Raw genomic sequence first — 27,272 nt, 5'->3', positions numbered from 1 at the left:
AATCTTCAATCACTTCATGGTCGCTTCCTGTGTCCTTAGTTTGTGTTTAGTTTAAACTGAATTAATTACTGCGCATTGGTTTTAAAAAAACTTTGAAAAACTGGATAACTGTTATAGCTAAATGGTCCGTGTATGTAAAACATGAAAGTATATTTGCAAAAATGTGTTTAATACATTTGGTCTGGCTTGCTTGGATGAATGTTGTTGTTCGTTGACATGGGTTGTTGCGCCCCCAGTGGTACAAATATATAACTAGTAGTTTGCCACAATTTTTTTCTTGTCACTAAGCACATTTACCTTGGAGTAGGCTAATGTAGGCAGCTATAGCGAATTTCAAGCATGTTTCCAACGTTTTGCTTAATGAACTGTAAAATGTATTAATTAGAAGGTAATTGGTTTGAATGCTATTGTTTTAACTTAGCATGATAATGAAGAACAATTATCCTGATTTATTTTCAATACACACATTTCAACAACAAAAAAGGCGATGCGCCTCTTCTATTATATACTTACAAACTGACAAACGTCTTAATTTCAATACTCAAGTTACGTTGCCACTCATTGGCCGGGTTTCTCTGCGTTCATTGGTAAACCATTATGTCATTCAAAATAAGTAGATCAATCATTGGCTTAAAAGAGCCTTATGGGCTCTCCCTTTTGCCAGCTCTGTGAACGAATACTTCCGCTAGGCCACCATGCCCTCCGGAAGTTAGTTTGTTTTATTCGGACACTGTCGAAAGCACTGGAGTTGAGACTGAGAGGTGGACAAACCAAGTAAAAAAAACACGGTGTCCGACGAAGACCGTGTAAAAAGAGTCTAAACAACTGTCTATTGTTAGAGCCGATCCATTGCTACGAGAAAACCATTTAGAATTTTCCCCGAACCCTAGTGTCTAACCCCTCAAGTCCTCTGGGGCCAGACGAAGCGAGGCGGGAGGTGATGGAGCCTTCACCGGCAAAGGGGAAACCGCAGGGTCGCCTACTGGTGTCCACGACCCTGGACGCAAAAGATGAGCTGGAGGAGGTAGGGCTACTATAAAACATATTCTCAAGAAGCTTTGCTACATCATACGAACAGCTGTTCAAGCATACAGCACCTTATTAAACATTCACTACAAAGACACGGAACCATTTTACAAAATAGCCTGCATGTTGCTAGCTAGCTATCATTCAGCAAGTTTGGTTACTAATTCGAAATGGCATTTTATAGCCTAGCGTGTGTATGTTTGCAGTACATATTTTCGCTTTGTTGACGTGAGTTTAAATGATGGGGAATCAAGCAGAATTTAGCGTAGCATTTAGCATGCTATTTTGGTAAACATAGATGAGACACGAGCCCATGCACATGCGCAAAGCTCATCATACACATGTCAATAAAGTACCTTTTCTGACAACCCCTGTAGTGATCCTTCCCCTAAAAAAATCAAGAGCCTAACCCCCACACGGTTAAGGCATTTTCATACAGTAGCTAGCTCAATTGACAGTGATCATCGTTCTATTGTTTGTGTGCAGTCTCTCTGTGTGATTTGTGTGTGTATGATTTCTCTGACTTGTTGTTCCCATGTGTTTTAATGTGCTGTGTTGTTCTTTGTGTGGCATTTTGTGTGTGTTTCTGTCTGTGTGTGTGTATGCCCACATTGTGAATTGTGAACAATTAGACCTATCTATGCTTCTGGGTGTCTTTCTGTCTTTGTGGTTAACATTCCTTTTTGTTGTTGTGTTCATTAGCGGTTGGAGAGGTGTGTGGGGATCGTCACTTCATTGACAAACGGCCTGTCCGAGCGTGAAGCCAACGATGCCATCACAGCTAATGTGAGTCCCTCGCCCTCTCACTAATAGTCCACCACCATGGGATGGGACTCTACATACTAGAATATGCAGATGCAATGTAGCTACTTACATATTTTAGATGAGCCTTAGGATCTACATTACATTAGTTGTATAGCATAGGATTGAATTGAATCTAATAGAATGTGACTATGGTCAGAGTAATCCGTTGCTTAGCAATTGAGCTGTTCTCATTCACATTTCTGCAATGCCCTTTGTAAATGTTAGTACTCAAAGGATGTGATACATATGCTACATAAGCATATTGAGATGTGTACGATTATACAGTATGCTACTTGCAGGCTAGGTGAAAACTTCTCCTACAAGCCCAAACTTTGATGGAGAAATGGGCTAGGGACTAAAATGTAGTGACAACTCCAATAAAATAATGAATTGCATGGCACTCTTATGTTTTTCAATGAAGTTATTAGGAAACAGCTCTAAATGTATTGTGATTTGTGACATGTACTATTAAACCCAACACAACCTAATATCATTACAATTGCAAAGCACTAAAAAGTTAGCTTAATTTCTCAGATAGAATTACATTTCATCAAAATAATTTCAGGAATGCCAATCTTACCTGTTTCTAACTACAAAAACAATTTCAATACAATCTGAGATGGTGGGTGTCGTGGCCTGCTGAAATGACATGGAATGTAGTATGTTGAATTGAATAGGTTCAAGTTACATGAAGCCCTAATACGGCTGAAGCCTCCTTCGTCAACACCATGATAATGGAGGCTACAGCCCCATCAAATGACATTTTATTTGTCACATGCTTCATAAACAACAGGTGTAGACTAACAGTGAAATGCTTACTTACGGGCCCTTCCATACAATGCAGAGAGATAGAAATAATAAGAAATTACACAATGAGTAACGATAACTTGGTCAGGGCTAGGTTACATGGTATGATATATTGTCCTCATCTCCTCCCTTAAGGTGTGTAAAGGTCCACAGCAGCACGAGGAGGTGTGTCTGGGACTCTTCGCTCTGCTGCTCACAGAGCCCCCACAGGCACAGAGGGTAAGGCCTCATTACTACCATATACATGATCATTATCATACTTCATATCATTATCATACACGTTATCGTTTCATATGATCATTATGGTTTCCAAGTCAGACAGAGCTCATTTCGGGTAGATTCAACATTTTTACATCTTAGTCTAATTTCGTTATTGCGTTTTCAAAATACTCTGGAATAGTTTTCCTGTTCGCGGGAAGTCAAAAGCCAATTCTGGGAGACTCCAGGTCAAACCAGGAGGGTCGGAAAGCTCTCATGATCATGGCTCCATTGATTGCATTCACTATACGCACACCAATATTTATACACACCTCACATGGTTTGAATTAGCTTACATAGTGACTCTTGTGAGTGCACTAAAAATAGTGTGCCGTTATCAACACCCTAATACCTTGAATACTTTAGGCTACAGGATATGTGAATGGAATTATAGACTCCAAATACTCTACCACCCAGTGTTGTAAAGTACTAAGTAAAAATACTTTAAAGTACTACTTAAGTTGTTTTTTGGGGTATCTGTACTTTACATTACTATTTATATTTTTGGCAACTTTTACTTTTACTCTATACATTTTCCCTGACACCCAAAAGTACTCATTACAATTCACAAACTTATCAAGAGAACATGCCTGGTCACCCCTACTGCCTCTGATCTGGCAGACTCACTAAACACACATGCTTTGTTTGTAAATTATGTCTGAGTGTGCCCCTGGCTATCCGTCAATACAAATAAAAAAAATACAATTGTGCTGCTTAATATAAGGAACTTGAAATTATTTTTACTTTTGATACTTAAGCACATCTTAGCAATTCCATTTACTTTTGACACATAAGTACATTTAAAACCAAATACTTTTAACTTTACTCAAGTAGTATTTTACTGGGTGACTTTCACTTTTTACTTGAGTAATTTTCTATTAAGTTATCTTTACTTTTACTCAAGTATGGCGATTGAGTACTTTCCCACCACTGCTACATACCAGTCTATACATCACATACACTGCAAACACTTCACAAATGTTCATGCTAAACTCTGAAGCCTCACTGTCCTTGTCAGTATCTATGGCTTTCACGCAACAAACATCACACACACAGTACAGACGCTCATATTTATTACACCCTCACACAAAACTATAAATACACACACTGCAGCCTCCTAAATCACTGTGTGTGATTACCAGTATCACACACACTTTATGCACATCTCACTTCCTCTAACACCGCTATTATATATGTGTGTATATGTATATGTATGTATATGTGTGTATATATGTGTGTGTGTGTGTATGTATGTATATATATATATATATACACTTTCAGACTGTAGATTATCATTACACCTTATGATGAGACATGGACATTTCCACCGTAAGGTTCTGTAGAATGGGGCTGTTGGGGAAATCAATAGAAATGATTTAGAGAATAGTGAAGTTCTGATCCAGAGTCTGGTGTAGTGGTTAGCCCTCCAGACTCCGGACCACCTATCACCCTGACAACATGGCTACTAATCCCGTCTCCTTCCTGTCTGTCTTCCTCTATCCGTCTCCCCTATACATTCTGACGTTCACTGTCCATATATATATCAATTCTTCATTCATTTCTTCGTTCACCATTCTTAAAAAAATATATAAATAAATTACAGAATGGTGAACTTCTATAATATTCCTGTGGCGCCTCTAAATCCTTGTCATCTGAACGTTTGACTGGGTGCCCAATTTAACCCACATTACATTATTTATACATAGCCCCTATTGATGCACAAAGCTGTTCGTTATCACACTGTGTTGTATGTACACTGTACAGTATGTCAATATGCTGCAAAGCAAATTAGCCTTTCGTCATATAACACGTTTGTATTCTCTACTCTACTCTCCACAGTGCTACAGAGACCTGACCCTGGTGAATAGGGACGGCATGAACGTGATCCTGATCAAGATCAACCAGATGCTCATGGAGAAGTTCCTCAAGCTGCAAGACGTGTGCCGCACACAGGTAAACAGTTTGTCTCCGTGTAGAAAAGGCAGAAACGGTTTCTCAATTTAATTCGCTTTATTGACACAAAATACACATGTAGATTTTGATGTTTTCTAATGAGTAAGTGATTGACTAATGATCTCCCCTCTCTCTCTCTCCCTTCAGTTGGTGTGGTTGGTGAGGGAGCTGGTGAAGAGTGGCGTAATCGGAGCGGACGGCATCCTCATGACCCTTATGAAGCAGATCGCAGGTCGGTCCGTTCACCACGTGTACTGTTGGTTTCGCTGCTTTGAGACGCAGAGCAAATCTTTCTGCCAATGTACAAAGTAGTATCTTGTCTTGTTTCACTGTTGCTCAAAATGGCTTCTTCACCTTTTTTGTTTATTTTGTCTGTGCATTGGTTTGCTTGATTGAGCAGCTATGTGGCTTTTTTTCTGTGTCCAGGAGGAGACATCACCAATAAGAACCTGTGGCTGGCTGAGAATGTGCTGGACATACTGGTGGAACAAAGGTGTGTTGGCGAGTGGAGTTCAACAGGAAACACTCTTTCACTACAGTATTGTCATGTAATAAAAGTCCAACTGGTTCATAGGGCAAAAACATATCTCACACAATTAGTTTTAAAATAATCTAATGCTTCGAAGTAGGCTCATAACACATGAGAAGGGTTTACCAAGAAAAACTTCCAAAAGGACTAATTTGAGGCAGAAATTCAACATAAATCAATCTGCCTTTTTTTGTTGAGTGCTCCAACTCTTTTCTGCCTCAAGTTAGTCCTTTTGGAAGTTTTCCTTGGTCAGCCCTTTTCGTGGTTGTTGTTATTGAGCACCCCTCTGTTCCTTTTTTTGCTCAACACAAGTTTGGACTCATTTGGTTTACCATACAACAAACCTTTTTCCACAGTCATCTCTATCTCTCTTTTTTTCCCTCAGGGAGTGGGTGCTGAAGAGTGGCATGCTGATAGCCATGTCAGTGTACACCTACCTACGCCTCATCGTGGACCACGGCACCCCGGCACTGCTGGTCCTCAGACAGAAGGAGGTGGACTTCTGTATCGGCCTGCTCCGAGAGAAGGTGAGGGAGGAGAGGAATGAAGGAGGGGGTGATGTAATGGGATCAGTGAGGTAAGGAGAAGAGCAATATTTTTATTTATTTTATTTTTATTTCACCTTTATTTAACCAGGTAGGCTAGTTGAGAACAAGTTCTCATTTGCAACTGCGACCTGGCCAAGATAAAGCGTAGCAATTCGACACATACAACAACACAGAGTTACACATGGAATAAACAAAACATAGTCAATAATACAGTAGAACAAAAGAAAACAAAAAGTCTATATACAGTGAGTGCAAATGAGGTAAGTTAAGGCAATAAATAGGCCATGGTGGCGAAGTAATTACAATATAGCAATTAAACACTGGAATGGTAGATGTGCAGAAGATGAATGTGCAAGTAGAGATACTGGGGTGCAAAGGAGCAAGATAAATAAATACAGTATGGGGATGAGGTAGGTAGATGGGCCATCTGTAAACAGCCCATCTATGTACAGGTGCAGTGATCTGTGAGCTGCTCTGACAGCTGGTGCTTAAAGCTAGTGAGGGAGATATGAGTCTCCAGCTTCAGAGATTTTTGCAGTTCATTCCAGTCATTGGCAGCAGAGAACTGGAAGGAGAGACGACCAAAGGAGGAATTGGCTTTGGGGATGACCAGTGAGATATACCTGCTGGAGCGAGTGCTACGAGTGTGTGCTGCTATGGTGACCAGTGAGCTGAGATAAGGCGGGGCTTTACCTAGCAGAGACTTGTAGATAACCTGTAGCCAGTGGGTTTGGCGACGAGTATGAAGCGAGGGCCAACCAACGAGAGCGTACAGGTCGCAATGGTGGGTATCAATATAGTGAGTAAGGGAATGAGGGAGGAGTACATTTCAAGGTTGGAAGGAGGGAGAGGAAAGCAGGTGGAGTATAGTTAAGATAAACCCCTGAGGAGGGGGGGGGAGAGAATTGGAGTGAAGATGCATATGGATTCTTGATAGGAGGACTGATAAGAAAGAAGATTTATGTCATATTCTATATGCCCAAGAACACAGACTGTTATTATACTGTATCTAGGTTTGACAAGGAGGAATTTCCACACAGCAGTGAAGTAATTGAACTCTTAATGACATTTTCCTCTCTCTCTTCTTCCCTCGTCCCTGTCTAGTTTATGGAGTGTTTTATCATTGGGAGAGACCTGGTGCGTCTGCTGCAGATTGTGGCCCGGATCCCGGAGATGGAGCTGCTGTGGAAAGACCTGCTCCACAACCCCCAGGCCCTGAGCCCTCAGTTCACTGGTAAGGGTAAGAGAGTGTCGCTCAGCACGGGGGTGGGGGGTGCATGTGTCTGAGAGACTCGTGGCTCAGCTCTAAATCTCTCTCTTTCTCGCTCCCTCTCCGTCTGGTTCTACAGGCTTGCTGCAACTCCTGACCGCTCGCACATCCCGGAAGTTCCTGGCTTGTCGCCTCACACCAGACATGGAGACCAAACTGCTCTTCATGACCTCCAGGGTAAACACACACACACACACTACAACACTTCTCAGGATGGTACGAACACACACACACACACACACACACACACTACAACACTTCTCAGGATGGTATGAACACACACACACACTACAACACTTCTCAGGATGGTATGAACACACACACACACTACAACACTTCTCAGGATGGCACGAACACACACACACACACTACAACACTTCTCAGGATGGCACGAACACACACACACACTACAACACTTCTCAGGATGGTACGAACACACACACACACACTACAACACTTCTCAGGATGGTATGAACACACACACACACTACAACACTTCTCAGGATGGCACGAACACACACACACACTACAACACTTCTCAGGATGGCACGAACACACACACACACTACAACACTTTTCAGGATGGTATGAACACACACACACACTACAACACTTCTCAGGATGGTACGAACGCACACACTACAACACTTCTCAGGATGGTACGAACACACACACACACTACAACACTTCTCAGGATGGTATGAACACACACTACAACAGTTCTCAGGATGGTATGAACACACACTACAACAGTTCTCAGGATGGTATGAACACACACACACACTACAACACTTCTCAGGATGGTATGAACACACACACACACTACAACACTTCTCAGGATGGTACGAACACACACACACACTACAACACTTCTCAGGATGGTATGAACACACACACACACTACAACACTTCTCAGGATGGCACGAACACACACACACACTACAACACTTCTCAGGATGGCACGAACACACACACACACTACAACACTTCTCAGGATGGTACGAACACACACACACACTACAACACTTCTCAGGATGGTACGAACACACACACACACACTACAACACTTCTCAGGATGGTACGAACACACACACACACTACAACACTTCTCAGGATGGTACGAACACACACACACTACAGCACTTCTCAGGATGGTACGAACACACACACACACTACAGCACTTCTCAGGATGGTACGAACACACACACACACTACAGCACTTCTCAGGATGGTACGAACACACACACACACTACAGCACTTCTCAGGATGGTACGAACACACACACACACTACAACACTTCTCAGGATGGTACGAACACACACACACACTACAACACTTCTCAGGATGGTACGAACACACACACACACTACAACACTTCTCAGGATGGTACGAACACACACACACACACTACAACACTTCTCAGGATGGTACGAACACACACACACACACTACAACACTTCTCAGGATGGTACGAACACACACACACACTACAACACTTCTCAGGATGGTACGAACACACACACACACTACAACACTTCTCAGGATGGTACGAACACACACACACACTACAACACTTCTCAGGATGGTACGAACACACACACACACTACAACACTTCTCAGGATGGTACGAACACACACACACACTACAACACTTCTCAGGATGGTACGAACACACACACACACTACAACACTTCTCAGGATGGTACGAACACACACACACACTACAACACTTCTCAGGATGGTACGAACACACACACACACTACAACACTTCTCAGGATGGTACGAACACACACACACACTACAACACTTCTCAGGATGGTACGAACACACACACACACTACAACACTTCTCAGGATGGTACGAACACACACACACACTACAACACTTCTCAGGATGGTACGAACACACACACACACTACAACACTTCTCAGGATGGTACGAACACACACACACACTACAACACTTCTCAGGATGGTACGAACACACACACACACTACAACACTTCTCAGGATGGTACGAACACACACACACACTACAACACTTCTCAGGATGGTACGAACACACACACACACTACAACACTTCTCAGGATGGTACGAACACACACACACACTACAACACTTCTCAGGATGGTACGAACACACACACACACTACAACACTTCTCAGGATGGTACGAACACACACACACACTACAACACTTCTCAGGATGGTACGAACACACACACACACTACAACACTTCTCAGGATGGTACGAACACACACACACACTACAACACTTCTCAGGATGGTACGAACACACACACACACTACAACACTTCTCAGGATGGTACGAACACACACACACACACTACAACACTTCTCAGGATGGTACGAACACACACACACACTACAACACTTCTCAGGATGGTACGAACACACACACACACTACAACACTTCTCAGGATGGTACGAACACACACACACACACACACACACTACAACACTTCTCAGGATGGTACGAACACACACACACACTACAAGACTTCTCAGGATGGTACGAACACACACACACACACACTACAAGACTTCTCAGGATGGTACGAACACACACACACACACACTACAAGACTTCTCAGGATGGTACGAACACACACACACACACACTACAACACTTCTCAGGATGGCACGAACACACACACACACACACACACACTACAACACTTCTCAGGATGGCACGAACACACACCACACACACACACACACACACACACTACAACACTTCAAAGGATGGTACGAACACACACACACACTACAAGACTTCTCAGGATGGTACGAACACACACACACACTACAAGACTTCTCAGGATGGTACGAACACACACACACACACACACTACAAGACTTCTCAGGATGGTACGAACACACACACACACACACTACAAGACTTCTCAGGATGGTACGAACACACACACACACACACTACAACACTTCTCAGGATGGTACGAACACACACACACACACACACACACTACAACACTTCTCAGGATGGCACGAACACACACACACACACACACACACTACAACACTTCTCAGGATGGCACGAACACACACACACACACACACACACACACACACACACACACTACAACACTTCAAAGGATGGTACGAACACACACACACACACACACACACACACACACACACACACACACACACACACACACACACACACACACACACACACACACACACACACACACACTACAACACTTCTCAGGATGGTACGAACACACACACACACACTACAACACTTCTCAGGATGGTACGAACACACACACACACTACAACACTTCTCAGGATGGTACGAACACACACACACACACACTACAACACTTCTCAGGATGGTACGAACACACACACACACACACACACTACAACACTTCTCAGGATGGTACGAACACACACACACACACACTACAACACTTCTCAGGATGGTACACACACACACACTACAACACTTCTCAGGATGGTACACACACACACACACACACACACACACACACACACACACTACAACACTTCTCAGGATGGTACGAACACATGTATAGTACATGCATATACACATTCCTTTATGCCTATCCTGTCCTTCTCTCCCTGTAGGTGCGTTTTGGCCAGCAGAAGCGATACCAGGACTGGTTCCAGAGACAATACCTGTCCACGGCAGAGAGCCAGTCGCTGCGCTGCGACCTGATTCGCTACATCTGCGGCGTGGTGCACCCATCCAATGAGGTGTTGAGCTCCGACATCCTGCCCCGCTGGGCTATCATTGGCTGGCTGCTCACCACCTGCACGGTAAGGGGCGGGGCAAAGATGGCTAACGCTTTATTTTGCACTTATGCCAATGATGATTTCCTGTCTGTTAATTAAGTAGACAATAAAGCTTTTTTTAATTTGAATTGACCTAGTATTTACAGCTATTTAACTGGACGTTAACCATAAATAATAAATAAATAAATAACAGTAAGTAGTAATCACATTGTAATAAATACATTTTTATTACTTACGTCTTCAGTCTAACGTGGCGGCCTCCAACGCCAAGCTGGCCCTGTTCTACGACTGGCTCTTCTTCAGCCCAGAGAAGGACAGCATCATGAACATAGGTAAGACGGGGGGGGGGGGGGGGGGGGGGGCGGAAAACACCACCTGTATCTCTTCATGTAAGGGGCCAATGTGCTCGACTAAATGTATAGAAGTAGGAAAACATGTTATCGAATGCTGGGTTAGTGGTATATTAGAATAACGGAAAGAGGTTACAAGATGGACGCCTTTCTGCTATCACCTTCTCTCTGCCACAGTATGCACTGTTTTCTCTTCCCTTACTGTTTTCATGGTTTAACCATCCTCCCTCTCTCAGAGCCGGCCATCTTGGTGATGCACCACTCCATGAAGCCTCATCCAGCCATCACTGCCACTCTCCTGGACTTCATGTGTCGGGTGAGTGGATGCACACATTACACAATGGAGCTCATTCATATCACTTAGCTATGGTGAATTTGCTGCTAATTTTAGCTATTCAAAGTGGAATAGACTTTGTTGACACGTGCTTCATGCTCCGTGTGTTAGCATAGTATTAGAGAGTGAAGAGATGTTTTTACATTTTGTGCGGTGTTCACCCGTTTGGTCTGACTTGGGAAACGAGTGGTAAATTTACAGCAGTGGGGACGTTTAATGGCAACTTGAATTAGTGTTCGTTGTGCCGTGCTTTAGAGAAGTTAGTTATGTGGTATTTTGGCCTTCTCTCAGATGTTTGACTCAGCTCCTCTTTTGACTCCTTCTTGCCTTCAGTTGATCCTACTCTGTTTTGCTCTCTTTTCTCCACCCGCCCCCCTCTTTCTCCCTCACAGATCATCCCTCACTTTTTCCCCCCTCTGGAGGGGCAGGTGCGGCAGGGAGTCTTCAACTCTCTCACCTTCATCATGGAGAAAAGAGTGCTGGCGTGAGTCTCTCTCACGCATACATGCACACACCACCGCCATCATAGGATATATTTGACCATAGATAAACAAATTAATATTATATTTCAATTGAACCTATATCTTTGATCCAATGATTTTGGTATCGTCAGTGATTTTAGTTATTTTATTCCATTTTATGTCAGTGGATCTTCATCAGCCTTATTGTAACCACATGTCGGTCTGTCTTTTCCTCCCTCAGTCACCTAGCCCCACTCTTTGACAACCCCAAACTGGACCGGGAGCTGCGCTCCATGCTGAGGGAACGCTTCCCAGAGTTCTGCAGTTCCCCCTCACCCCCCACCGAGGGAAGGGATGAAGGTACAAATGAAAGTAATGAAACTTTTATTTTTTAACATGAATGAATGAATGAATGAATGAATGAATGAATGAATAAATCAACACTGTTGGTGGTCCTTAAAGAGGACTTTCTTTACACAGCTCATTACAGTTACAGACATGCAAAATAAACGTCCCTCATCTGCAAACATCCTCCCCCGGACATGCAGAATAAACGTCCCTCATCTGCAACCATCCTCCCCCGGACATGCACAATAACACTAATCAATATTGTCAGGTTGGGAATCATAAAGAAGCAACCTTTTGAATCATGCTTTATGATATTTGTAGAGTTGAAACTAGCCTCTTTCTAGCAACAGTAGGGAAATTAGACCTTGTCTCTTGAATAGACTCTGGTCCCTAGAGCTCAGGCTGTTGTGCCAACTGAAAGCGGCTTTGGGTAAAAGTGTCTGCTGAATTAGTGTCATGTTCCATCTTGAAAAGGAACTTTAAAGTAGAGCATTTTCAATTCATTATGACTTTATTGAATTGCATTGGGGTGCAGCTGACAGTTTAAAACGTGAATTGTCCCCACTAAATATCGCATGATTAAATAATTGACCCTAGCGTTAATGTTTAACTACTTTGAATAAGGTTATACAGGAAAATTGTGTGTGTTTTTGGAGGGATATATCTAGCTAAGCTGTTATTCGTGCTGCCTTTATCTGAGAGCCTTATGTTTCCTTGCCTCTACTCTACAATGCTGTCTAATCACCCTTCGCTCCTCAGTGAAAATGGAGGAGTCTGTTTCCTTGGAGATGGACAATCATGTGTTGCTGGACAAGGAGGACGGTTGCTATGACAACACGGAGGCTGCCTTCAGCGACGATGAGGAGGAGATTAACAACAAGGGTGAGGGTAAGGAAGGACACATTTTATTACTGCACTCAACCCATATAATAGATACTGTTTTATAACCACCAGACTCTCAACACTTAAATTGGTACAATCTATTCCACTACATTTTACACCAAATGACCACTAACGTGATCTAGCCTGGTCCCAGATCTGTTTGTGCTGTCATGCCAACTCCTATGGATGACAATGACCATAGGAGTTGGATAGACAGCCCAAACAGATCTGGGACCAGGCCTATCACTAGCATAATCTCAACTCCGATTATCACCACATTAGATTAGTTTTGCTTTCACCCCCCCCCCCCCCCCCCCCCCCCCTTCAACATAGATCAGCAGCTTAATACATTAACACTGCTTTTAGCTTAGATGAAACCAAATCAGAAACTTGCATGTGAAAGCAATTTAGAAATCCACAAATCAATTCAAATGACTAGAAACATATTAGGGGCCTCAATCTCACTCTGCTTCTTACTCATCCACTTCAAGTCATTGGCTGACCTCATTTTGGTTATTACAGGAAATAAAAAGCGGGAGTTCCGATTCCACCCAATCAAAGAGGCCATTATTGAGGAGCCCGCTGACATCACTCCCTACGTGGACCAATTGGACGACATGATGAAGGAGAAGGTGTTGCAGTTACAGAAAGGAAGGTCAGTTGAGTGGATGTGACTTGACAATGCCCTCGCATCATAACATTATTTGTCTAACAAACGAGCACACTCAATTTAATTCAATTTAATTAGCGATATTGGCATAAGACATTACCAAAGCAAACATATAGGAATAAATATTTTTTTTATTCATGGCAGCTTAACACTCGAATCTTTCACATTCACTGACATTCTCAGTCAGATCCTCAGTCACACGTGCCCGATCCCAGATCAAGACCTTGGAGAGCTACTGGGTGCTGAGTCTTTTGTTCCACCCCAGCACTAATGCACTTGTTTCCAGCTAATCATGGTCCTCTTCAGTTTCGACCTTGATTATTTCAATCAGGTGGTTTACTGTGGGGCTAGAACAAAGGCTTGCACACCCAGTAGCTTTTCACCACCAGTGTTGGAGATCCCTGCTCTTCCCGTTCACACTGCTAACTTATGTATAGGATGAGGAGGCGTTTGCTTCACGCCTCTGCCCAGCTCACTAGTAGGTTGGGTTGTTTCTGCCGTTTTCCGTCCATTGATTCGAGTTGATTTGGAGAGCCGCTTTCATACTTCATCTCTCAGCCTCCCCCAATCACTCCCATTGCTGTCATTGCTGATTGTAACAATATTGCTGATTACAGCACTGGAAGTCGTTTATTCAAAATGGGCTTGTTAATAATTATTTCCTTTCCCCTTCTCTCCCTCCAACAGTGACACTGAGACACATTGTGAAGTCATGCAGGAGATCGTGGACCTAATCTTGGAGGTGAGTGAACTAAAATAATAATGTAGTCTGAATAACATGGGCTTAACTCCAGATATTTATTGGGGGGGGTCATCATACACTGAGTGTACAAAACATGAAGGACACCTCTTAATATTGAGTTGCACCCCTGCCCTTTTGCCTTCAGAACAGCCTCAATTCATCGGGGCATGGACTCCGCAAGGTGTTGAAAGCGTTCCACAGGGATGTTGGCCCATGTTGACTCCAATGCTTCCGACAGTTGTCAAGTTGGCTGGATGTCCTTTGGGTGTTGGACCATTCTTGATACACACGGAAAACTGTTGAGTGTGAAAAACGCAGAAGCGTTGCACCTACTACCATACCCCGTTCAAAGGCACTTAAATATTTTGTCTTGCCCATTCACCCTCTGAAGGGCACACATACACAATCAATTGTCTCAAGGCTTAAAAATCCTTCTTTAACCTGTCTCCTCCCCTTAATCTACACTGATTGAAGTGGATTTAACAAGTGACATCAATAAGGGATCATAGCTTTCACCTGGATTCACCTGGTCAGTCTGTCATGGAAAGAGCAGGTGTCCCTAATGTTTCGTACACTCAGTGTACATCCTGTGGGGGAAATGGGAATTCTCTGTGTTTTATTGATGTTCCTGCTCTCTCGCCCTTTCTCTCTCTCTCTCAGGAGGACTTTGACTCAGAGCAGATGTCCACTCTGGCCTCCTGTCTGGCCGAGCTCTTCAAGGGCCACTTCAGAGGAGACGTGCTTCCCGACGAGATCACAGACGAGTAAGTGTGTGTGCGGCCTCTGCCGTACATTTGTGTATACATGAGAGAACAATAAAAAATGAACTCTGTGTGTTCGTTCATTCCCAGGTCGCTGGAGGAGTCTGTGTGTAAGCCTGTGTGCCTGGTGTTCAGGAACCTGTGTCAGATGCAGGAGGACAACAGTGGCTTCTCAGTGCTGCTGGAGATGCTGGCGGAGCTCTACCAGAAACAGCCCAAGATCGGCTACCACCTGCTTTACTACCTCAAGGCCAGGTGAGGGCACTGGGGCCGCCACACTGCTTAGCATTAGCTTTAAAAATGAACGGGGACCCCTTGGCTTCAGGGAGGCTGAGGGAGTAGTGGGTTAGAGATTTTGCTGTCTGCCTGAAGTTACTGATTATCTAGCTCCTTCCCTATAACCGTGCACTGTTTGGTTCTCTAATGCTGCTGGTAATGTTCCTTCTACCGCGATAAAGCCGTCATCGGAGACATGAGCCTGTACACATTTTTGCCATCTAACGGCTCTGTTGGTCTAACATCATTTGATCTAACGTTGTTGCACCATTGTTGGATCGTAGCTGTAATCTAGTTCTAACGTTGTTGTGACATCGTCTCCCACCACAGTAAAGCGGCGATGGGGAAGATGAGTCTGTATGAGTCTTTTGCCCAGGCCACAGCGTTAGGGGACCTGCACACCTGTCTGATGATGGATATGAAGGCCTGCCAGGAGGACGACATCAGGCTCCTCTGCTATCTCACACCATCCATCTACACCGAGGTACACACAAACACATACACAAACACCATCTTCAGAGATTGACTTTTTCGAAATGTTGTGGTGTTACAGGCTGAATTTAAAATGGGTTAAATTGAGATTGGTCTACTCACAATACCCCATAATGTCAAAGTGGAGTTAAGTTTTTTTTAACATTTTTTTATGTACAAATGAAAAGCTGAAATGGCTTGAATCAGTAAGTATTCAACCCTTTTGTTATGGTAAGCCTAAATAAGTTCAGGAGTAAAAATGTACTTAACAAGTCACATAATAAGTTACATGGACTCACTCTGTGTGCAGTAATTGTGTTTATCATGATTTTTAAATGATTACCTCATCTCTGTACCCCACACACAATTATCTGTAAGGTCCCTCATTTGAGCAGGGAATTTCAAACACAGATTCAACCACAAAGACCAGGGAGGTTTTCCAATGGTTCGCAAAGAAGGGCACCTATTTTGTAGATGGGTAAAACAAAGCAGACATTGAATATCCCTTTGAGCATTGTGCAGTTATTAATTACACTTTGGATGGTGTATCAATACACTCAGTCACTACAAAGATACAGGCGTCCTTCCCAACCCAGTTGCCGGAGAGGAAGGAAACCGCTCAGGGATTTCACCATGAGGCCAATGGTGAAGGGAGATAACTGAGAATTGTTCAACACCATTGTAGGTACTCCACAATACTAACATAAATAAGAGTGAAAAGAAGAAATTGTAAAAAAAATGTAGCAAAGATATTCACTTTTTGTCCTGAATACAAAACGGTATGTTCAGCACAACACATCACTGAGTACCACTCTAAATATTTTCAAGCATGGTGGTGGCTGCATCATGTTATGGCTATTTTTTTAGGGTAAAAATAAACAGAATGGAGCTAAGCACAGGTATAATCCTAGAGAGAGATTTGTTTCAGATTTGGTCTGCTTTCAAGAAGACACTGGTAGACAAATTCACCTTTCAGCAGGATAATAACCTAAAACACAAGGCCAAATATACACTTTAGTTGCTTACCAAGACGCCATTGCATGTTCCTGAGTGGACTAGTTAGAGTTTTGATTTAAATCAGCATGAAAATCTATGACAAGACTTGAAAATGGCTGTCTAGTAATGATCAAGAACCAACTTGACAGAGCTTAATTATTTTCAAGAGTAATGGGCTATTATTGTACAATCCAGGTGTGCAAATCTCTTAGACACTTATCCATATAGACTCACAGCTGTAATCGCTGCCAAACATGTCTTGACTCAGGGGGTTGAATACTTATCTAATCAAGATATTAGTGTTTTATTTTCCATAAATTATGTTCTGTTAGAATTGTTCTTTGACAAAAAATGATAATTTAAATCCATTTTAATCCCACTTTAACACAACAAAATGTGGAAAAAGTCAAGGGGTCTGAATACTTTCCAAATGTACTGTATATATTGAGGTCAAGACCATCTGATTTACATCAAAAAGCACACTCATTCACCCAACACTCCCTAGTCTGCCACCGTTTGACTGCTGACATCTCCCTCCTCTCTCTGTAGTTCCCAGATGAGACATTGCGGAGTGCAGAGCTACTCAACATGATTGTAGCCGTCATCGATTCAACACAGGTAATTCAACCACACTCACACAAAAATACGCTGTACTGCATAGTATTTTTCTCCTTCAACCCTCCCATCTCACTCACTCCCTCCATCTCTCTTTGTTTTCTTTTTTTTCAGCTGCAGGAGCTGATGTGTCACGTGATGATTGGCAATCTGGTGATGTTCCGCAAGGACTCTGTCCTCAATATCCTCAGTGAGTCACGTATAACGTCAGACACACACACACTCGTATACTGGCACACACACCCAGACTTAAAAACACAGACTCATAGTGCTTGTGTCTCACTGTATGAAATATTGTTTACAGTCCAGTCTCTGGATTGGGAGACGTTTGAGCAGTACAGCACCTGGCAGCTCTTCCTGGCCCACAGCATTCCACTGGAAACCATTATCCCCATCCTGCAGCACCTAAAGTACAAAGGTGAGATACACACTAAGGCCTAGACACTGCTCTCCACTATTCTTAGCTAAATCACTTAGATCCCCTTACACTCGTGGAAATTGACCTATATAGATTGGGCCAAATTTACTTCACAAGAACTACACAAATCATATGCATGACCATGGCAGCAATTGAAATAACTTTTTGGAGATGGGGTAATTATCAGATGAGGACACAACAGTTGACCTTACACAAGACTGAATCCAAACATTACGATGTTGATTTTATATGCATTTTACACTTGCTGTACTTTTCACAACATTTGTCAATAACAAAGTCTGAAAATACTCTGGATACGTTCAGTAACATAAGAATATTCATTGACATTTTGGAATGGGTGCAAGATAAGAAAAAACGATAACGAGGGTTTGAGTGAGAGGTCTAACTGGTGTCGCCAAGTGGTCGCACATTTCTCCAAACTGTACACAGTTCCTAAGTCATTTCAATGCACTTTTATGACTGAAGGAAGATCCTTCAGCTGTAAGGTGGGTTTTTTTGAGCGCTCTTAGCTTTGCCATTGTGGAACTGAAGAAAGCACCATTGTAGTTTTTTGTGTGGAACACAGCCCTTCGTCCCCACCATCACACATAAACATTCCATTATTAATCGCAATCTGGATCAGGTGGGCATCATTGGAAAGCTTTTTCTATTGCCAACATGGCTAGCTCAGTTATAATCAAATTTGATCGCATGTGCCAAATACAACAGCTGTAGACCTTACCGTGAAATGCTTACTTATGAGCCCATAACCAACAATGCATTTCAAGAAATAAAGTAAAGAAATGATTTACTAAATAAATAAAATAAAAAGTAACACAAAATAACAATACTGAGGCTATATACAGGGGGTACCAGTTCCGAGTCAAAGTCTGGGGGTACAGGTTAGTCGAGGTAATTTGTACATGTAGGTAGGGTTAAAGTGACTATGCATAGTTAATAAACAGCAAGTAGCAGCAGTGTAAAAACAAATGGGGGGTTGTCAATGTAAGTAGTCTGGGTAGCCATTTGATTGTTCAGCAGTCTTATGGCTTGGGGGTAGAAGCTGTTAAGGAGCCTTTTGGACCTAGACTTGGTGCTCCGGTACCACTTGCCGTGCGGTAGCAGAGAGAACAGTCTATGACTTGGGTGACTGGAGTCTTCAACAATTTTTTGGGGCCTTCCTCTGACACCGCCTAGTATATAAGTCCTGGATGGTAGGAAGCTTGGCCCCAGCGATGAACTCGGCTCTATGTACTACCTTCTGTAGCGCCTTACGGTCGGATGCCGAACAGTTGCCATAACAGGCGGTGATGCAACCGGGGCTCCCGAGTGGCGTAGCGGTCTACGGCACTGCATCTCAGAGCTTGAGGCGTCACTACAGACACCCTGGTTCGAATCCAGGCTGTATAACAACCGGCCGTGATTGGGAGTCCCATAGGGCGGCGCACAATTGGCCCAGCGTCGTCCGGGTTTGATCTTAACTGACTTGCCTAGTAAATAAAGGTTCATTTTAAACCGGTCAGTATGCTCTCGATGGTGACGCTGTAGAACTTTTTGAGGATCTGGGGACCCATGCCAAATAGTTTCTCTTGAAGGGGAAAAGGTATTGTCGTGCCCTCTTCGACTGTCTTGGTGTGTTTGGACCATGATAGTTTATTATTGATGTGGATGCCAAGGAACTTAACTCTTGACCCGCTCCACTACAGCCCTGTCGATGTGAATGGGGGTGTGTTCAGCCCTCCTTTTCCTGTAGTCCACGATCATCTCCTTTGTCTTGCCCACGTTGAGGGAGAGGTTGTTGTCCTGGCACCACACTGCCTAGTCTTTGACCTCCTCCGCTGTTGTGTTGTCAGCAAACTTAATGATGTTGTTGGAGTCGTACTTTGCCACGCAGTCGGGGGTGAACAGAGAGTACAGGAGGGGACTAAGCACGCACCCTGAGGGGGATGAGGGTGGCAGATATGTTGTTGCCTACCCTTACCACCTGGGGGTGGCCCGTCAGGAAGTTCAGGATCCAGTTGCAGAGGGAGGTGTTTAGGCCCAGGGTCCTTAGCATAGTGATGAGTTTCGTGGGCCCTATGGTGTTGAACGCTGAGCTGTACCCATGAACAGCATTCTCACATAGGTGTTCCTTTTGTCCAGGTGTGAAAGGGTAGTGTGGAGTGTGATTGAGATTGCCTGGTCTGTTGGTGCAGTATGCGAATTGTAATGGGTCTAGGGTTTCCGCGATAATGGTGTTGATGTGAGCCATGACCAGCCTTTCAAAGCACTTCATGACTAACCGAAGTGAGTGCTACGGGGCGTTAGTCATTTAGGCAGGTTACCTTCACTTTCCTGGGCACAGGGACTATGGTTGTCTGCTTGAAACATGTAGGTATTATAGACTTGGTCAGGGAGGACACTTGGTCCGCACATGCTGAGTACACGTCCAGGTAATCTGTCTGACCCAGCGGCCTTCTGAATGTTGACCTGTTTAAAGGTCTTGCTCACATCGGCTACGGAGAGTGTGATCATAGTCGTCCCGAACAGCTGGTGCTCTCATGCATGCTCCAGTGTTGCTTGCCTCAAAGCGAGCATAAAACGCATTTAGCTCATCTGCTAGGCTCGCGTCACTGGGCAGCTCGCGGCTGGATATCTCTTTGTAGTCCATAATAGTTTGCAAGCCCTGCCACATCCTACAAGCGTCAGAGCCGGTGTAGTAGAATTCAATCTTAGTCCTGTATTGATGCTTTGCCTGTTTGATGGTTCGTCTGAAGGCATAGCGGGATTTCTTATAAGCGTCCGGATTAGTGTCCAGCTCCTTGAAAGCAGCAGCTCTAGCCTTTAGCTCAGTGCGGATGCTGCCTGTATCCATGGCTACTGGTTGAGATATGTATGTACGGTTACTGTGGGGACGACGTCATGGATGCACTTATTGATGAAGCCGATGACTGAGGTGGTATACTCCACAGTGCCATTGGATGAATCCCAGAACATATTCCAGTCTGTGCTAGCAAAACAGTCCTGTAGTTTAGCATCCGCATCATCTGACCACTTCCGTATTGAGTGAGTCACTGGTGCTTCCTGCTTTAGTTTTTGCTTGTAAGCAGAAATCAGGAGGATAGAATTATGGTCAGATTTGCCAAATGGAGGGTGAGGGAGAGCTTTGTATGCATCTCTGTGTGTGGAGTAAAGGTGGTCTAGAGTTATTTTTATTTTTTTATATTAATTTTTTTTCCCTCTGGTTGCACTTGTGACATGCTGGTAGAAATTTGGTAAAAAGGATTTCAGTTTGGCTGCATTAAAGTCCCCGACCACAAGGAGCACCGCTTCTGGATGAGCATTTTCTTATTTGCTTATGGCCTTATACAGCTCGTTGAGTGCGGTCTTAGTGCCAGCATTGGTTTGTGGTGGTAAATGGACGGCTACGAAAAATATAGCTAGTGTGGTCTACAGTTTATGATGAGGTACGCTACCTCAGGCGAGCAATGACTCAGTGAAACATAAGATATTACAGTTTTTAATGTCCCGTTGGTAGGGTAGTCTCGAGCAGAGATCATCCAGTTAATTCTCCAGTAATTGCACTTTGGCCAATAGAACAGATGGTAGAAGCGGGTTACCCACTCACCAACGAATTCTCAAAAGGCACTCCGATCTCCGCCCCCTGTATTTCCGTCTTTTCTTCACGCGAATGACGGTGATTTGGGCCTGGTCTCATAGAAGCAGTATATCCTTCACGTCAGACTCATTAAATAAATAATATTTGTACAGATCGAGGTGAATAATTGCTGTTCTGATATCCAGAACCTCTTTTCGGTCATAGTAGACGGTACCAGCAACATTATGTACCAAATAAGTTAAAAACAATGTGAAAAAACACACAAAATAGCACAGTTGGTTAGGAGCCCGTTAAAACGGCTGCCATTCCCTCCGGCGCCATTATTATAAAATAACGTCTTAGTGTTAGGCTTTCAAAAGTCACTTCAGACAATCAGATGGTAATTTTAGTGCGCGTAGAATGTCATGAGTGCATTGAAGTGTGTGTTCTGCGGCAAATGTTCTCTACAATACGACAAACCGGCTCTTTCTCTTCAGGACAACCCAGGGTATAACGCATGTCATCCTGTGGATCAAACATAGCGGTCATAAACGTTGATACTGTAAATTACATGAGTTTTCAAATATGGATATGTGAAGTGCACATTTGGACTTTTATAGGGGCATTTCCCTCACTCAGACAACATGTGTAAAAGTAGCCCAATTATTGGGGAGAGGGGCCCCATCTTCTGCGCGGTGCTCAAGTCTACCGGCTGTCAGTCAAAACCCACAGTGCTGTGAAGGGGAGAACCTGAGTTCTGACGTCATGTATAGCGTGTTAATGTTAATAGCTGACAGTTAAGCTACTACCAGCTTATCTTTAGAATATTTGAGCTGGGTATGCTATTGACCTTCACTAAAATGTGTTAATGGTTCTACACTGTTCTTTCCTGGTATTACCACTGGCATAATATGCTTATTCTATGCTCATGTTGTATCTCTTCCTTTCCAGAACACCCAGAAGCACTCTCCTGTTTGCTGTTGCAACTACGCAGGGAAAAGTAAGCTATAGTTACGGGTACATATCTCTGCAAATGAATAAAAACAAGACTACAGTGGCACCAGTACTGATCCCTGTGGTGCTCCTTCCCCCTTTAGGCCCAGTGGGGAGATGGTGAAGATGGTGCTGAGTCGGCCCTGCCACCCGGAGGACCAGTTCACCACCAGTATCCTGCGCCACTGGGCGGCCAAGCACGACGACGTCCTGGGGGAACACATCAAGGCCCTGCTCATCAAGAACAACAACCTGCCACGCAAACGCCAGAGGTGACTACGAGTCCACCGCTTTCCATTTTTAAAGAGATGGAGTTTTTACCCCAATCTTACTAGTTTTCTTTAATGTTGACATCCAATTGGTTTTTATTAGTTCGCTACACTTTCTAAAATAGCTCACACATACACTATATGTACAAAGTATGTGGACACCCCTTCAAATTAGTGGATTCGGCTATTTCAGCCACACCCGTTGTTGACAGGTGTATAAAATCGAGCACACAGCCATGCAATTTCCATAGACAAACATTGACATTAGAATGGCCCGTCCTGAAGAGCTCAGTGACTTTCAACGTAGCGGCGTCATATGGATGCCACCTTTCCAACAAGTCAGTTTGTCAAATTTCTGTCCTGCTAAAGCTGCCCCGTCAACTGTAAGTGCTGTTATTGTGACATGGAAACGTCTAGGAGCAACAACTGCTCAGCCGTGAAGTGGTAGGCCACACAAGCTCACAGAACGGGACCGCTGAGTGCTGAAGCGCATAGTGCGTAAAAATCGTCTGTCCTCACTTGCAACACTCACTACCGAGTTCCAAACTGCCACTGGAAGCAACGTCGTCGGGAGCTTCATGAAATGGGTTTCCATGGCCGAGCAGCCATACACAAGCCTAAGATCACCATGCACAATGCCAAGCGTCGGCTGGAGTGGTGTAAAGCTCGCTGCCATTGGACTCAGGAGTAGTGGAAATGCATTTTCTGGAGTGATGAATCACGCTTTGGTGGATGGCAGGAGAACGCTACCTGCCCCAATGCATAGTGCCAACTGTAAAGTTTGGTGGAGGAGGAATAATGGTCTGTTTCTCATGGTTCGGGCTAGGCCTCTTAGTTCCAGTGAAGGGAAATCTTAATGCTACAGCATACAATGACATTCTAGGCTTCCTACTTTGTGGCAACAGTTTGGGGAAGGCCCTTTCCTGTTTCAGCATGACAATGCCCCCGTGCACAAAGCGGGGACCATGCAGAAATGGTTTGTTGAGATGTCTGTGGAAGAACTGACCTGAACCCCATCAAACACCTTTGGGATGAATTGGAATGCTGACTGCCAGCCAGGCCTAATCGCCCGACCTCCTTAATGCTCTTGTGGCTGAATGGAAGCAAGTCCCCACAACAATGTTCCAACATCAAGTGGAAAGCCCTCCCAGAAGAGTGGAGGCTGTTAAAGTAGCAAAAGGGGAACCAACTCCATGTTAATGCCCATGATTTTGGAATGAGATGTTCAATGAGCAGATGCCCACATACTTTTGGTCATATAGTGTACTTTGATTCGACCTATAGCTCAACACTTTCACTCCAGAAGATCTGGGTTCGACTTAAAATATTGAATTATCCGAAATAACTGTTTCCAGAGATTTAAAGTAGAACTTTTCATACTCGTGTTCCATGCATTGTTTACTTCACCGCTGATTGAAACTGATCTTTTCTCGGGGTAAGAAAAATTATTATCATTGGTGTAAAATCTCTTTAACTGAAGACACACACACACATGGGTTTAAATGCTTCAGAATGGTGTTCTAGTGTTTCTGTTCATTGATGTTGAGCTTTTGTTGATTTTAACTGCACTGCAAATCACCCATGGTTTTGATTATAAGTTGAATCGGTTGTTTAAATGCTGGGCTGGAACAAAAGCCTGCACACTGTGTTGATGACCGTTAGGTTAAAGCCTGGTCACAGTAGTGTTCCTGTTCACCGGAGTATAAGGAAGGAGTGTTTTATTGTCTGTGTGTCTCCCAGTCTGCGGAGCTCCAGCAGTAAACTGGCCCAGCTGACCCTGGAACAGATCCTGGAGCACATGGACAACCTGAGGCTGAACCTCAGCAACACCAAGAACAGCTGTGAGACACACACACACACACACACACTGTTTTACTATTGTAAAACACACATCTCTCCTGCAATAGCAACAAACTAACACTGCCTTATACACTTACCTTAGTATCCCCCAAACACATGTCTAACCCAGTGATAAGTACCGTACCGTGAACTCTGACCCTTCTCTGTCTGTGTGTCCCCAGTCTTCACACAGACACCCATCCTGCAGGCACTGCAGCACGTCCAGGCCAGCTGTGACGAGGCCCACAAGATGAGGTGAGACCCCAGACTCTCTTCCTGTCCTCAGAGGATCATTAAAACATGCTATGAATAACACAGTTACTAGGAGTGTCTTATAGGGGTTTAAGAGTATGACAGGATTGTAAATGTGTCCCTTCTTTTTGTCTCCGCCGCTCAGATTCAGCGACCTGTTTTCATTGGCAGAGGAGTATGAAGAGCCCTCCTCCAAGCCTCCCAAGTCACGGCGCAAGGCCCCCGCTTCCTCTCCGCGGTCGCGTAAGGGAGCGGCCACTCCTGTTAGCAACGAGGAAGAAAGCGCATCCAGCAGTGCCTCGGTAGGTCCTCCTATGACCACTTCCTGTTTAGAGAGAGTGTGTTAAGATGAGCCTTACATAGTTCCGTACCCTTTTACTCTCCAGCACCAGGATTAGATTTAGGTTATATTGCTGATTAACAGAACTTAAACTGTTAATCAGTAACTATTTTGTGTCTCTCTCAGCTGTGTCATTATAGTTTCAATATTAATACAAAAAAATGTTTAGCTCTCCTGGTTTCAGAAGCTATTTCTGTCTCCATTTGTTCCTCAAACCTCCTTTTTATTTCCACCCCTACTCCAGGAGGAAGAGGACTCCAAACCCAAAGCTCCCAAGAGGAAGAGGAAAGGCTCATCTGCGGTGGCCTCGGACAGTGACTGACAGCCCCACAACCAACCCGCTCCCACCTGCCATAGTGACATCCCTGAAGACAGGACCATCAGCCAACCAGCTTCTCCAAACCACAGAGGAAACCCCGCCCCCAGAGACACTCAACAAGAGGGGGCAGGACTCCTCCGCATGGACTTTAATGCTACTGGCTGGAGCCATGGAGACGCTCTTCCTCTCCTCTCACTGGTCATTGGCTGCTTTGTGTCAGTTGGTCTGGCTGGATTGGTCAGGGGGGGCATTCCAAAGCGCTCGAGAAGCAGCGAGGGGAAATGCCAGTCGCCGTGGCACAGACTGACAGAAACACTGTTACAAGACTGATATCTGTATCCTTGAGGAAAGGATTACATGACTAGACTGGATGTTTAGGGGGAGTGAATGTGTTGCTCTATTGTCACTTAGAGGTCCGCCTATCACAATGCACTTGGAGACATCAGACCGACAAAGCATTTTATAAGCCATGACCATGATGACCGAACAACCAGCAAGACCATCCAGTCCAGTCAATTTTAACAGAGGCACATGTGGAAGGTTAGGTTTAGGCGATTCACCCCGTTCCTGGAAAGAAAAAACACCTCTGTCACAATCACACCCCCTCAACAACAAAAAAACAACAAAAATCCTTCCCGCGTCTGAACAAAAACTTTAACTATTGGTTGATAAACATACCTGTCTCCTGTTCACTTTTCATTTCTGATTGGCCAGAAGCGAGAACATGGACACACACTCTCTCTCATTGGATCATTTTAACCACAGATGGTTGGACTGTATGCGAGGTCAGAAATAAAGACTGTATGAATGGAGGAGCCAGAAGTCGTCGCTGAACTTTTTAATGGAAATGTCTTTCTACTGAACTATTTTCATAAAAAAGGTCATAACTATGTTAAATGATTATGATATTAATAAAAAAAAAAGGGCTAAAAAACAACTGTGGTGTGGAGATATAGTCTTATGTAATGTGTTTGACGATTATCTTTAAATAAGAGATTGAATGTTGCATGTTAAGTATGATTCAGGCTTGTGGTTGAGTTTTCACACTGCAGCACAGCTCACACCAGTCAATGCTGTAACACTACCCAGGACATTACTGGAGTACCCTTCTGCTCAGAGATGTCTCATAATGTAGGCTATTTAATTATCTTAGCGCTGGCTAAGTTTAGCAGTAGCTATTTAAACCAATCCGGACCGTAGATGAGTTTCTCCTGGCCCCATAGGCTTACCTCCATTTCCCCCACTTACCCTGAAAGTAGCCTAAGTAAAAAAAAAAATTAAGAAAATTATTACCTATGTATCCAGTGCGAACTGAGGTTGAGACTAGAGGTCTTCATTTATTGACATTTGTTTCA

At 43.9% G+C, this 27,272-nt stretch overlaps 1 protein-coding gene across 7 annotated transcripts; it reads left to right on the top strand.

Moving 5' to 3' along the window:
• The first annotated feature begins 677 nt into the window (after positions 1 to 677).
• LOC106588323 (integrator complex subunit 3) lies at positions 678 to 26,854 on the top strand. Of its 7 annotated transcripts, none has more exons than XM_082970045.1 (30): positions 678 to 1,024; positions 1,729 to 1,812; positions 2,773 to 2,856; positions 4,735 to 4,848; positions 4,996 to 5,080; positions 5,275 to 5,341; positions 5,763 to 5,904; positions 7,030 to 7,159; positions 7,275 to 7,372; positions 10,837 to 11,028; positions 11,249 to 11,336; positions 11,591 to 11,670; positions 12,081 to 12,172; positions 12,391 to 12,521; positions 13,257 to 13,385; positions 13,902 to 14,034; positions 14,737 to 14,791; positions 14,937 to 14,972; positions 15,452 to 15,555; positions 15,643 to 15,807; positions 16,159 to 16,312; positions 17,845 to 17,913; positions 18,025 to 18,100; positions 18,215 to 18,328; positions 22,857 to 22,905; positions 23,003 to 23,170; positions 24,908 to 25,008; positions 25,189 to 25,261; positions 25,404 to 25,560; positions 25,843 to 26,854. In XM_082970045.1, the coding sequence occupies exons 1-30, from the start codon at positions 941 to 943 to the stop codon at positions 25,918 to 25,920; spliced, it is 3,132 nt and encodes a 1,043-aa protein (XP_082826171.1). In that variant the 5' UTR covers positions 678 to 940; the 3' UTR covers positions 25,921 to 26,854. The 7 variants fall into 7 exon arrangements, with proteins under 7 accessions (XP_082826171.1, XP_082826173.1, XP_082826172.1 ...); XM_082970047.1 differs by having other exon boundaries at positions 7,030 to 7,165; positions 12,391 to 12,509; XM_082970046.1 differs by having other exon boundaries at positions 7,030 to 7,165; positions 13,257 to 13,379.
• Positions 26,855 to 27,272: the final 418 nt, after the last annotated feature.

Source organism: Salmo salar, chromosome 27 (assembly GCF_965601325.2).
Source record: "Salmo salar chromosome 27, fSalSal1, whole genome shotgun sequence".
NCBI lineage: Eukaryota > Metazoa > Chordata > Actinopteri > Salmoniformes > Salmonidae > Salmo > Salmo salar.
This window is presented reverse-complemented; position numbering and strand designations above follow the sequence as displayed.

What these genes read in the sequence shown, in the direction of transcription:
- LOC106588323 (XM_082970044.1), top strand. Translation starts at nt 941, where the DNA reads ATGGAGCCTTCACCGGCAAAGGGGAAACCGCAGGGTCGCCTACTGGTG. An exon ending in TCCTGGACTTCATGTGTCGG is followed by an intron (nt 11,671 to 12,080) that starts GTGAGTGGATGC and finishes TCTCCCTCACAG; the next exon opens with ATCATCCCTCACTTTTTCCC. An exon ending in CACCATCCATCTACACCGAG is followed by an intron (nt 16,313 to 17,844) that starts GTACACACAAAC and finishes CTCTCTCTGTAG; the next exon opens with TTCCCAGATGAGACATTGCG.